Here is a 12,599-nt window from a genome sequence, read left to right as displayed (position 1 = left end):
TCAAAAAAATTCAATCTAAACCACTTCTGACAGGTTTCATCCACAATAAAAGCATGCCTTAAGCTAACAATAGATCACTACAGCTATTGTTATCTTTCCTCAAAACTTCAGTAAAAGAGAGAAGCAAGAGACAGTTAAAGCATGTGAAAGTTGAAGCCAGGGGAGACATCGTGGAAGACAGAAGAAACAGATGAGAATTGGAGAAGTTAGAAACACATTTGTTTCTCTGATGAGGAGGAAGAAGGTAAAGACGATGAGACATGTAGGGTTTCGACAAAACTGGTGTGACCTGGCACCATACTGCTTTCTAATTGGTCGATTTAATTTAATACTTGGCAGCTCTCTCCATTGAGTATATTGCCCTTTTAGTATTGTAAGAAACTGTTTCAGAGTACGTGCTTGGCTTTATAGGATCACTTAGCTTTATGTAAAATGGCTATGATCTCTTGCTATCTGCTCATTACACTATTCTAAAATCACAAGTCGTCTCTTGAATCAGGGAATGAGAATCTATAGGCTTGACCAGACCATGTCAGAGTATATATCAAATGCGACTGAAGTGAAGCTGTGGAATGTGAACCCCCAAGGTTGACCTAACCAGCTAATACTATAATTTGTATAAATTTAACTTGGTTTTGACTCTACGGTAAAACAGCTGATACGTATGTAGAGCCGGCTTTGAGGGCATATCCATAAAACTTTTGCATAGGGTCCATAATTTTCTACAAACTGTAAGTCCTATTTTTCTGTTATATATATATATACATATATATATATATATATATATTATTATTATCAATTTATCATGTTTCTCTTCTGTGAGGCTTCCATGTCAGCGCCATGTTAGAAAGTCAGAGTCATGTGCTTACGATACATGTCCTGCTTCTCTCAAAAGTCAAAACGCAGCTCTTCATTAAAGGTTGTCGTTAATATTTTGGGCTTAGTGTTTGGGGTTTATGATTAAACAGATTTTGACCCCAAAAGGACCAAGCGCGTATCGTCTTCCTCGGCATCACAACGAGTTTAGGGTTCATCCTCCTTTTCTCAGAGTCGACATCCCAGTCCTGATAGAGAGAGCCTACTATCTTCTCCATAGAAGGCGACACAAAAATTTAAGCTTCGTGTTGTTTTAGGTTCTCTGACGATCTACACCAACAACAGAGTTTCAGGCTATTGAGTGAGAAGAACCGTGAAGAATCTCCGTGTGAAGCTTTGATTGTGTCGTTTCTTAACTCTTCGACCCACTCCAAGCACACTTCATCCCGTAAACAATAGAATCATCACGCCTGTCTGATGAAGGTTATTTACTTTTTTCTTATATTGCTTGGAGCTTATGATCATGAGAGCTTATGTTTGTTGTTTGCTGCCATTCTTGTGATACAGTTGGTTGTTCAGAACTGATTTCTGATTTAGTTCAACATCACTGCAAGATTGGCTGCTTTTCATGTATTGATAAAATTCTTCTCAATGAATCTCCAAATGTTACACATTCTTATATATATATATATATATATGAGATACAATGATGAATTTTAGCGCCTTTAAAAAATTTCAGTTTTTATGTTGTCAGCTGAACTTTTTCTTTGGCTCTGCTTTTACAATCGAGAAAATGGTAATTCAATAATGCAAATCTAAATCTGTAAGTAGACTACTATCTATCCATTGCTAGATTAGTAGTCAGAGGTAAAAAAATGTATTATGATTCCTTAAGAACGTTCTTTCTGATATTGCTGAAGGTTGTCATCCTTCTTCATACTGTCATCACCATGACTCAGGTCCTGCATCCAGTTTATGTCACCATAAGGTTATAATTAAGCTAGGTGTTTCTGGTCTGAGCTTCTGTCACTCTTTTTATGTTTAGTTGGTTAACTCCATGATCTTGAGAGCGGAAATTTGTGTCAAATGTTTTTTTGTCTGAAGCCTTCAATCTTTGTTTTTTTTCTCAGCGAAGCTATTCTCCGTTCAGGAGACGCTACAGGCTGCTGTTTCTGTTGCGGCCAAGTGTAAGGGGCCAGTTTATCGAAGGGAGAGCTTAAGACGCAGAGTGAGCTTGACTCAGTCATGGCAATCTAGGATGCTGAGGGTTGAGTCGGATAGACGACAGGACTAAAAATCTTTATGTAATAAGAAAACCTTAACTAATAAAACTAGGGCTAAAAAATAGCAACTCTAATAATAATATTGCATTAAGAAAAAAACAAAGCAAAAGAGGCAAAAGGGTTGAGTCGGATAGACGAGAGGACTCAGGCGCCTGGGAGAACGCTGAACTTCATGTTATAGGTACGGCAATAATAGCCGTTATCCTCTCCGCATGCAAAAGAGTAAGGCTGTGACATTGCAAGAGTAAATTTGAAACTCTCTTTAGATCCATTCTCCTCCGATGAAGCAATCTTATTTCTACTTTCGAAGTTGCAGGTCCTGTAACTCCACAGATTTGTTTGCAAGTACACGTCATGTCTTCGGTTTGTCATATTGTTGTACTCGAAAACTGCAAATAAATCAACAAGAATTTTAGCCAAACAAAACTTTGTATAAAATCATATAAAGACACAAGAAAATAGACAATATATACTTACCAAGAACATCGCCGACATGGAAAGTAGTCTTGGAAGCCCATTCTTCAAGATCCACCCCGTAGTTCCATCCACGTGATCCTCCCACTACGACCTCGCTTGGTGTTGCAAAGACCGGATTCCTTGAATCGTTATCGTCTGAGCCTGACCTCGAATCGTTATGTTTTGATGAGCCTGGCTTCGTAACGTTATGGTTCGATGAGCCTGGCTTAGTAACGTTATGATTTGATGAGCCTTCAGGCTTCGTAACGTTATGGTTCGATGAGCCTGGCTTCGTAACGTTATGATTTGATGAGCCTTCAGGCTTCGTAACATTATGGTTCGATGAGCCTGGCTTCGTAACGTTATGATTTGATGAGCCTTCAGGCTTCGTAACATTATGGTTCGATGAGCCTGGCTTCGTATGGTTTGAGTCTGACCTCCATCTCCAGCCTGACCGTGTGTCCCACTTCCAACTCCAGTGCGAACCATCAGGGTTTGTACCCGAACCTGAGGCTGATCCGCCTGAGCCGTGGGATTCCCAACCCGAGCCTGAGCCTGAGCCTGAACCGGAGCTCCAACTCCAGCTCCATGCCTCTGAGCCTGATGAGAAGACGCATGCAAAGGCCACAAGGATTACCAGTAACTTCGTTTGTGAAAAAGACAGCGACATCTTTTCTCTTCTTCGTACGTGCTTTTGATTTTGAGCAATTTGTGATTTTGTAATTGGGATGCTTTCTTCGAGGGTTATAAGTGTATGTATTTATAAGAATACCGAGGTCGGCATCATTAAACCAATTCCTAATATATATTGGAGAAAACAAAATCCTTTTCCAACAAGGATCTCATGTTTCTTCAAACTTTTTTTTTCTTGTTTTTTCTTACGTGATATGCTATATGATACGTATATTTTAAGTAATTAAATGTAATAATATATATATATTGTTAAACGATAGAGATTTTAGATATAATTATTAAACTAGGTGATGTGCGGGCATGATCATTTTACTAGTAATTAGTAATATATGTATTATGATTTAAACATCATGATAACTTATTCTTTATATTCTTAATCATTTTAGTTCTCTTTAATTTTTATTTCGACTTACGTCTTTTTAAGAAAGCTATAAAACTATGAGACCATAAGATCATAATTACATATCAAATATTCCACATAATAAAGTAAAGTAAGAATGTGAACTTTTGGTCTCTTTTAATCTACTTTGTATTTTTGAACCATAAACATGAATTAACTTACCAAAAAACATTAAAAAACACAAAATCCAAATAAGAACAAAATAAATAAAAAGTAAATAAAAACTAAAGTTTGATGATAATTTTGAAGAATTATTTAAAAAAAAAACGAATTGAGATAATGACAATATTTTATTGGTTATATACATTGACTTATCTTAATATTTCATAAGTTTACTTTTTAATAAAAGAAACAATAGATAATGATAGTTTTATTATTAAAGTTAATTTATGGTTAATTATATAATGATAAATCTAATTATTCATTAAAAATATATTTAATTTTAGCCGTTTTAGAAACTAAACCATTAAAAACATGATTACATAGAAAATTCTCTAAATTTAATATCAAAACATATTTTTCTTATAGATTAAAGAGTAATAAAACATACACGTGAAATAACTACTGAAGTAATTCATAATACCTAATGCATAATTCCATGTAACAAAACTGATTTGCTCCAAGTATTTCAGACTCAAAGAAAGAAGAAAAACATAGAACTCCAACTATAAAAAACAAATATCAAAAATACATAAATATAGATGTCAAAAACTATAATCAAGACAACTCAGAATGAATGCAAAAATTGAAACTATAGAGTTTAAAACATCTTACATCATATGAAAATAAGAATTGGTCCTAATTTTTTAAAAATAATTATATTGTAGTTCCAGTTAGAAAGTTTGAAATAGTTATGGTATTTAAATTAATAAATTAATGATTTAAGCTAAAAACTAATAGAAATCTTGTGAAAGTTAAAATAATTATAATCATAATTCCAATTAGAATTTTCGAAATATTTATATTATTTAAATTAATAAATGAATTAGAAATTGAAATATTTATATTATTTAAATTAATAAATTGATGATTTAATCTAAAACTAATAAAAACATGACAAATAAGCAAAATTATCTAAAATCATGGAGTATGTGACAAATCAGCAAAACCACTTCATAAATAATAGTATAGATTTCATATATTAAGTTATAACACAATTATATTGGTCAAAGACTAACTCCAAATATACAGTACTCGAAATGCTCGATGTGATTGTAAATATTTATAATATGCATTTGGTGAAGTAACATATACATCTAAGTATAAGTCAAGGATCGGTTCCCCTCAAACGTGGAATGCACATGCAATGTTAAATTCGTTCAGATTTTATCTGGAAACAATAATTTGTTTTATTTGAATTATGATCAACATAATTATTAGGCGATATTTCTCTCGGCCGTTAAAACACTTTTTTCGTTTTTTCAGATCTGAGGCCCTCTCCAGTCCGGCTTTCCACACTGGTGCTGTAATAGGGTCTCATCCTTCTTGTCTTTTTAAGTTGATTTTTTTGTGTTTGGTGTTTGTTTCTTTGTGTTGTCGTTTTGGTGTGACTTTCCGGTGAAGGATTATGCCTTGTATCAAGTGATGTTGGGATTCAACATTAGTAAGTGCGCCCTCTATTTTAGAGGTGTTGTTTTGTGACTATGGCGGTGTGAGGCTTTGTTATTTTGTGTGGTTGTGTGATTTCTTGCTTGGTGTATGGAATCTTGTCTCCTCCCCTAAAGAAAATGAGTTCCTGGAATAAAGACTCAAATCTCAGGATTTAAAAGAGAAGCTTGCATCGGTCTCCACCTACGTCCATATTTTCAGATCGCTTATTGTACTTTGCATTTCAAATTTATTCAATGGTAGCTTAACAAAAGGCAATTGGAACAAACTTGATAAAGGCAATTGAAAGACTTATCTACACTATGAAATTTTTTGTATTGATTTTGTTAAATATATTAGAAGTCCGGCTGCTACTGCTGGAACGAGAACATCTAATTTATCTTATTTCAAAATAAAACCGGTTTAGTATTGCTAATGTGTCAGCACTAATGTTTATCCTTGCTAGTTTCCGATGCAGAAAGACGATTAGTATCTCATTTTATCTTGTGGTATTATTTCTTTGATGATGTAATGGATTGCAAATCATTATCAACAAAACAAAGCGTTTTAAAAAAATATCAACGTATATTATAAATATGGAAAGAAAATAGGAAAATCAAACCGATAGTGACAAAAGAGAACATTTTCCCAAAATGTAGAAAAACATCATCAAAGAATAGAGGGTTTTAGTTTCTCCTTGTAGAATTCTGGTAGTTATTTAGTGATATTCCCTTGCAGTTTTCTGCCGGTTGCTTACTAGCCGTATGCCAAGCTTCACACTCAGAAATTGTATTCTTAGGATATATCCAGCTAAAACTGATTTTAACACTTGAATAAGTATTCATTTTGTGCCTTCTATATGAATCAAATTATCAAAAGATATAAGACCTTTAGATGACTTTCTACTCTGATCACAATGTTGTCAGTATGAAGCTTATGGGAGGTGTTTAATATAACAAATTTACTGATTCCTTCCCTTCTCCCTTTCCATACTATAGAAAATGGTTGTCACATCTCATCTGATCGCTTTTTGATTTCGATTAGTTATCATCGTTAACCAGACAAAAGTTGCCATATAAAGCATCACATCTTATGGGGTTTTTTTACTTTCTAGGATACGGCCTTAAGTGCTCATATATTGAGATTTTTATGGTGTTTTCTTTAAATTATTATAAATAATGTTCTTTCTGCTTAATATCCTGATTTTTAGTACTATACTAACCAATTGTATATATTCAGCAATGGCTATATATTACATTTTAAAAAACCTGTAGATTAACCTTTTTGATTGTATTTCTTAACGTAAACTGAATGAATAATTTTACAATTGAATGAAAACAGGAACGTGAATGTATGTGTTAGCCTGTTTGACGGTTTAGCTTTCGCATTTGCTGAGATGATTACAAGCTACGGGAGTGAACCAAAAGTTGTCTTGATCACTAGCATCAACCCCAAGGTTGTTGGAGGTGAGTAATATTGCATGTTTGGAAAAGAAAAAAAAATGAACAAAAAAAGTTGTAAATGATGTAGCTTGGCTTTAACTTTGAAAATAAAACTACATCATTTGGTTAAGATTAGTCATTTAAAATAAATAAAGCTTAAGTATAAAGTTGAATCCCAACCGATCATCACATATATTTCAAAATGTCTTGAAATTAATCTTATATTGTTGAGTTTTTTAATCAAGAAATGTGATATTTTAATGATACTACCAGGTGGAAAGTCATCTAGTTATTAACTCTTCAAAATCTTTATGTAATTAGAAAACCTTAACTAATAAAAAAATAGCAACTCTAATAATAATAATGCATTAAGAAAAAAAGAGAGGCAAAAGAGGCAAAAGGGTTGAGTCGGATAGACGAGAGGACTCAGGCGCCTGGGAGAACGCTGAACTTCATGTTATAGGTACGGCAATAATAGCCGTTATCCTCTCCGCATGCAAAAGAGTAAGGCTGTGACATTGCAAGAGTAAATTTGAAGCTCTCTTTAGATCCATTCTCCTCCGATGAAGCAATCTTATTTCTACTTTCGAAGTTGCAGGTCCTGTAACTCCACAGATTTGTTTGCAAGTACACGTCATGTCTTCGGTTTGTCATATTGTTGTACTCGAAAACTGCAAATAATCAACAAGAATTTTAGCCAAAAAAACTATTTATAAAATCATCTAAAGATACAAGAAAATAGACAATATATACTTACCAAGAACATCGCCGACATGGAAAGTAGTCTTGGAAGCCCATTCTTCAAGATCCACCCCGTAGTTCCATCCACGTGATCCTCCCACTACGACCTCTCTTGGTGTTGCAAAGACCGGGTTCCTTGAATCGTTATCGTCTGAGCCTGACCTCGAATCGTTATGTTTTGATGAGCCTGGCTTCGTTTCATTATGGTTATGGTGCGATGAGCCTGGCTTCGTAACGTTATGGTTCGATGAGCCTGGCTTAGTAACGTTATGATTTGATGAGCCTTCAGGCTTCGTAACGTTATGGTTCGATGAGCCTGGCTTCGTAACGTTATGATTTGATGAGCCTTCAGGCTTCGTAACGTTATGGTTCGATGAGCCTTCAGGCTTCGTAACGTTATGGTTCGATGAGCCTGGCTTCGGATGGTGTGAGTCTGACCTCCATCTCCAGCCTGACCGTGTGTCCCACTTCCAACTCCAGTGCGAACCATCAGGGTTTGTACCCGAACCTGAGGCTGATCCGCCTGAGCCGTGGGATTCCCAACCCGAGCCTGAGCCTGAACCGGAGCTCCAACTCCAGCTCCATGCCTCTGAGCCTGATGAGAAGACTCATGCAAAGGCCACAAGGATTACCAGTAACTTCGTTTGTGAAAAAGACAGCGACATCTTTTCTCTTCTTCGTACGTGCTTTTGATTTTGAGAAATTTGTGATTTTGTAATTGGGATGCTTTCTTCGAGGGTTATAAGTGTATGTATTTATAAGAATACCGAGGTCGGCATCATTAAACCAATTCCTAATATATATCGGAGAAAACAAAATCCTTTTCCAACAAGGATCTCATGTTTCTTCAAACTTTTTTTTCTTGTTTTTTCTTACGTGATATGCTATATGATACGTATATTTTAAGTAATTAAATGTAATAATATATATATTGTTAAACGATAGAGATTTTAGATATAATTATTAAACTAGGTGTTTTGCCCGCACATGCGGGCATGATCGTTTTACTAATAATTAGTAATATATGTATTATGATTTAAACATCATGATAACTTATTCTTTATATTCTTAATCATTTTAGTTCTCTTCAATTTTTATTTCGACTTACGTCTTTTTAAGAAAGCTATAAAACTATGAGACCATAAGATCATAATTACATATCAAATATTCCACATAATAAAGTAAAGTAAGAATGTGAACTTTTGGTCTCTCTTAATCTACTTTGTATTTTTGAACCATAAACATGAATTAACTTACCAAAAAACATTAAAACACACAAAATCCAAATAAAAACAAAATAAATAAAAAGTAAATAAAAACAGGAACGTATATCAACAAAACAAAGCGTTTCAAAAAAACATCAACGTATATTATAAATATGGAAAGAAAATAGGAACGTCAAACCGATAGTGAAAAAGAGAACATTTTCCCAAAATGTAGAAATGCATCATCAAAGAATAGAGGGTTTTAGTTTTTTCTTGTAGAATTCTGGTTGTTATTTAGTGATATTCCCTTGCAGTTTTCCGCCGGTTGCTTACTAGCAGTATGCCAAGTTTCACACTCAGAAATTGTATTCTTAGGATATATCCAGCTAAAACTGATTTTAACACTTGATATATTGGTATTTATGGTGTTTTCCTTATATTATTATTAACAATGTTCTTTCTGCTTAATATCCTGATTTTTAGTACTATACTAACCAATTTTTGTATATATTCGGCAATGGCTATATCTTAGGTTAAAAAAAAACTTGTAGATTAACGTTTTTGACTGTATTTCTTAACGTAAACTTAATGAATAATCTTACCATTGAATGAAAACAGGAACGTGAATGTATGTGTTAGTCTGTTCGACGGTTTAGGTTTTGCATTTGCTGAGAAGATGACAAGCTACGGGGGTGAACCAAAAGTTGTCTTGATCACTAGCATCAACCCCAAGGTTGTTTGGAGGTGAGTTATATTGAATTGACTTTACTCTACTGCCATCATTCAAAAATATTATGTAAATGAAAATATGATTGTACTTATAAAAATAATAGTAATTCTCTAAAAATATTTATTTTTAGTCATAGCAATAAAAAAGAAAGTTTAAGGGAATATTTTTTTAACATGCTTTTATTGTAGATCAATGTTATTTATATCTCTGAATATAGATGAAAATGGCAATCACTATTTCATAAAATAAATAGAAGTGGATTGGAATATTCATTTGTCTATTATACTATTTAGAATAAAAAAATTAACAGTTAGTTGAAAATGTTGTAACATGCTGCTGTGATGGCTTTATTTATCAGATTAATCCAAAAATGTTGTTTTTAGTGTAATATTAATTTATAGCAAGGCAAAGAGAAATATTAACTCAATCTATTCTTTTAAATGCTCTGGCTTGCAAAGTGTCTATTTTGTTCTCTGAGAAACGATCTAGCATTTGAATTAGATTTCGGATTTCCTCTACACAGGTCGATTATTCCTCAATGGAACTTCTGGGACCCACAACTACTTTGACTCTGAGACAGATGCAGGCAAAGAACGTTATACACAGTAAGTAACTCTCCTATGAATATTATAGATACTTTTCGATTTAGTTTTTTCCTCACCCAACATAACCATCTGTTAAGGTTGTTTGGAGATGGCTCAAATCAAACATCCTCTTCATCAAAGCTGATTCATGCTCAGAAGATAGAACCCTCACTGTCTCTGAGCTTAACCAATATGTCCTCTCAGCTGACCCTCAGGTAATAGAACGAAATATATTCAATCAATCTGCCAAAAGTCACACTTTATTGTTTAACTCAACTTGCTGATTGTAGGTGATCGAGTTTCTCTGTACTGCCAAAGTAACTGGTATCCAGTCTGAAAAAGGATGGTGTTATATTGGCTGCGCTAGCTGTGCTAAGAAGCTCGTGAAAGAAGTCTCATCCTTCACATGCCTCTCTTGTGATAACAATTGTCACTAGCTATACCTATTTTAAACAATGTCTAGGATGCTGATTGCAGGAAACAGGTTGGGATATGAGTTCCGCCCATGAAAAGACGACAACAACATCTTCATAGGAACCTATTAAAGTAATTCTCATTTGATGGGTGCTTATATGAGTGAAGACTATCTACTTCTATCATTTCTGTTTTATTTCTTAAATTTCTGATATAGTTTTAATAAAAATCTCTCTTTCTTACTTTCAATTTCTCTACCCGTTTCAATTATGAAAAGCACTTGCAAGTTTTTACATTTTATGTTTCATAAAACATATAAAAACAACAAGAGAGACTTCCAAAATCCTAAAACATTTTACCCGAAAACTACATCCAGTGCAGGAAAAATATACAAAAAAGAAGGCCCATACTAGTGGTATAATTGAAATGTGGTACCAAAGAAAGTGTAGAAGTAAAATTTTTCCAAAAATATTTATTATAAATTTAAACACAACCTAAATCAAAAAAACAAAAACACTAAAATTATATATTCATTACAATCTACACAAAAAAATACCAAATAAACCAAAATATCTTCTATAAGCTTTTTAGTGTACAAATAAAAACACAAATACACCAATCAAATATAAAAATAAACATTTAAATTACCAAATATAAGCGCCAATTACGTATATGTAATATAAGTTTCAAGCTTTCAACATTTGAAGGGATCAAGCAATACTTTGTCCACGGCTTAAATACTTTATCAATTTCCTTCGTCCGCCTGGCTCACAGCTTAGATGACTTGACAACCAAGCAAACGTCACTTGCGAATGACAAATATTACCAATAAATTCCCTGCCTAACCATTTTTGAACAGATACAATAGTAAGTCCCTTACAGATGCAAATGATCAATCCATGGATTATATATGCTAACTATCAAAGACTATAACAAAAATGCAACAGCAAGACTTGACGTCGATCTGATCATCCCCGATCTAGACGTCGATCTGATCATCTAGTTATTAACTCTTCAAAATCTTTATGTAATAAGAAAACCTTAACTAATAAAAAAATAGCAACTCTAATAATAATATTGCATTAAGAAAAAAAGAGAGGCAAAAGAGGCAAAAGGGTTGAGTTGGATAGACGAGAGGACTCAGGCGCCTGGGAGAACGCTGAACTTCATGTTATAGGTACGGCAATAATAGCCGTTATCCTCTCCGCATGCAAAAGAGTAAGGCTGTGACATTGCAAGAGTAAATTTGAAGCTCTCTTTAGATTCATTCTCCTCCGATGAAGCAATCTTATTTCTACTTTCGAAGTTGCAGGTCCTGTAACTCCACAGATTTGTTTGCAAGTACACGTCATGTCTTCGGTTTGTCATATTGTTGTACTCGAAAACTGCAAATAATCAACAAGAATTTTAGCCAAAAAAACTATCTATAAAATCATCTAAAGACACAAGAAAATAGACAATATATACTTACCAAGAACATCGCCGACATAGAAAGTAGTCTTGGAAGCCCATTCTTCAAGATCCACCCCGTAGTTCCATCCACGTGATCCTCCCACTACGACCTCTCTTGGTGTTGCAAAGACCGGGTTTCTTGAATCGTTATCGTCTGAGCCTGACCTCGAATCGTTATGTTTTGATGAGCGTGGCTTCGTTTCATTATGGTTATGGTGCGATGAGCCTGGCATTGTAACATTATGGTTGTGGTTCGATGAGCCTGGCTTCGTAGCGTTATGGTTCGATGAGCCTGGCTTAGTAACGTTATGATTTGATGAGCCTTCAGGCTTCGTAACGTTATGGTTCGATGAGCCTGGCTTCGTAACGTTATGATTTGATGAGCCTTCAGGCTTCGTAACGTTATGGTTCGATGAGCCTGGCTTCGTACGGTTTGAGTCTGACCTCCATCTCCAGCCTGACCGTGTGTCCCACTTCCAACTCCAGTGCGAACCATCAGGGTTTGTACCCGAACCTGAGGCTGATCCGCCTGAGCCGTGGGATTCCCAACCCGAGCCTGAGCCTGAACCGGAGCTCCAACTCCAGCTCCATGCCTCTGAGCCTGATGAGAAGACGCATGCAAAGGCCACAAGGATTACCAGTAACTTCGTTTGTGAAAAAGACAGCGACATCTTTTCTCTTCTTCGTACGTGCTTTTGATTTTGAGCAATTTGTGATTTTGTAATTGGGATGCTTTCTTCGAGGGTTATAAGTGTATGTATTTATAAGAATACCGAGGTCGGCATCATTAAATCAA

At 34.6% G+C, this 12,599-nt stretch overlaps 3 protein-coding genes across 3 annotated transcripts; all 3 read right to left on the bottom strand.

Annotated features, from left to right (window-relative positions):
* Positions 1-811: 811 nt before the first annotated feature.
* Positions 812-3,325, bottom strand: LOC111211709 (secreted protein C-like). Its single transcript, XM_022712977.2, has 2 exons — positions 2,577-3,325; positions 812-2,488 (listed from the first exon to the last, which is right to left on the bottom strand). Exons 1-2 carry the CDS (start codon positions 3,223-3,225, stop codon positions 2,244-2,246), a joined length of 894 nt encoding a protein of 297 aa, XP_022568698.2. The 5' UTR covers positions 3,226-3,325; the 3' UTR covers positions 812-2,243.
* Positions 3,326-4,756: 1,431 nt separating this feature from the next.
* On the bottom strand, positions 4,757-12,599 carry LOC106379016 (variant surface antigen E). Its single transcript, XM_048741126.1, has 3 exons — positions 11,823-12,599; positions 7,435-11,736; positions 4,757-7,348 (listed from the first exon to the last, which is right to left on the bottom strand). The coding sequence occupies exons 1-2, from the start codon at positions 12,472-12,474 to the stop codon at positions 11,492-11,494; spliced, it is 897 nt and encodes a 298-aa protein (XP_048597083.1). The 5' UTR covers positions 12,475-12,599; the 3' UTR covers positions 4,757-7,348; positions 7,435-11,491.
* LOC106379015 lies at positions 7,104-8,197 on the bottom strand. The gene is made up of 4 exons (XM_048740528.1): positions 8,186-8,197; positions 7,927-8,013; positions 7,435-7,885; positions 7,104-7,348 (listed from the first exon to the last, which is right to left on the bottom strand). Exons 1-4 carry the CDS (start codon positions 8,195-8,197, stop codon positions 7,104-7,106), a joined length of 795 nt encoding a protein of 264 aa, XP_048596485.1.

Source organism: Brassica napus, chromosome A9, assembly GCF_020379485.1.
Source record: "Brassica napus cultivar Da-Ae chromosome A9, Da-Ae, whole genome shotgun sequence".
NCBI classification, from domain to species: Eukaryota; Viridiplantae; Streptophyta; class Magnoliopsida; order Brassicales; family Brassicaceae; genus Brassica; species Brassica napus.
The sequence above is the reverse complement of the archived record's forward strand: the minus strand, read 5'-3'. Positions and strand labels throughout refer to the sequence as shown.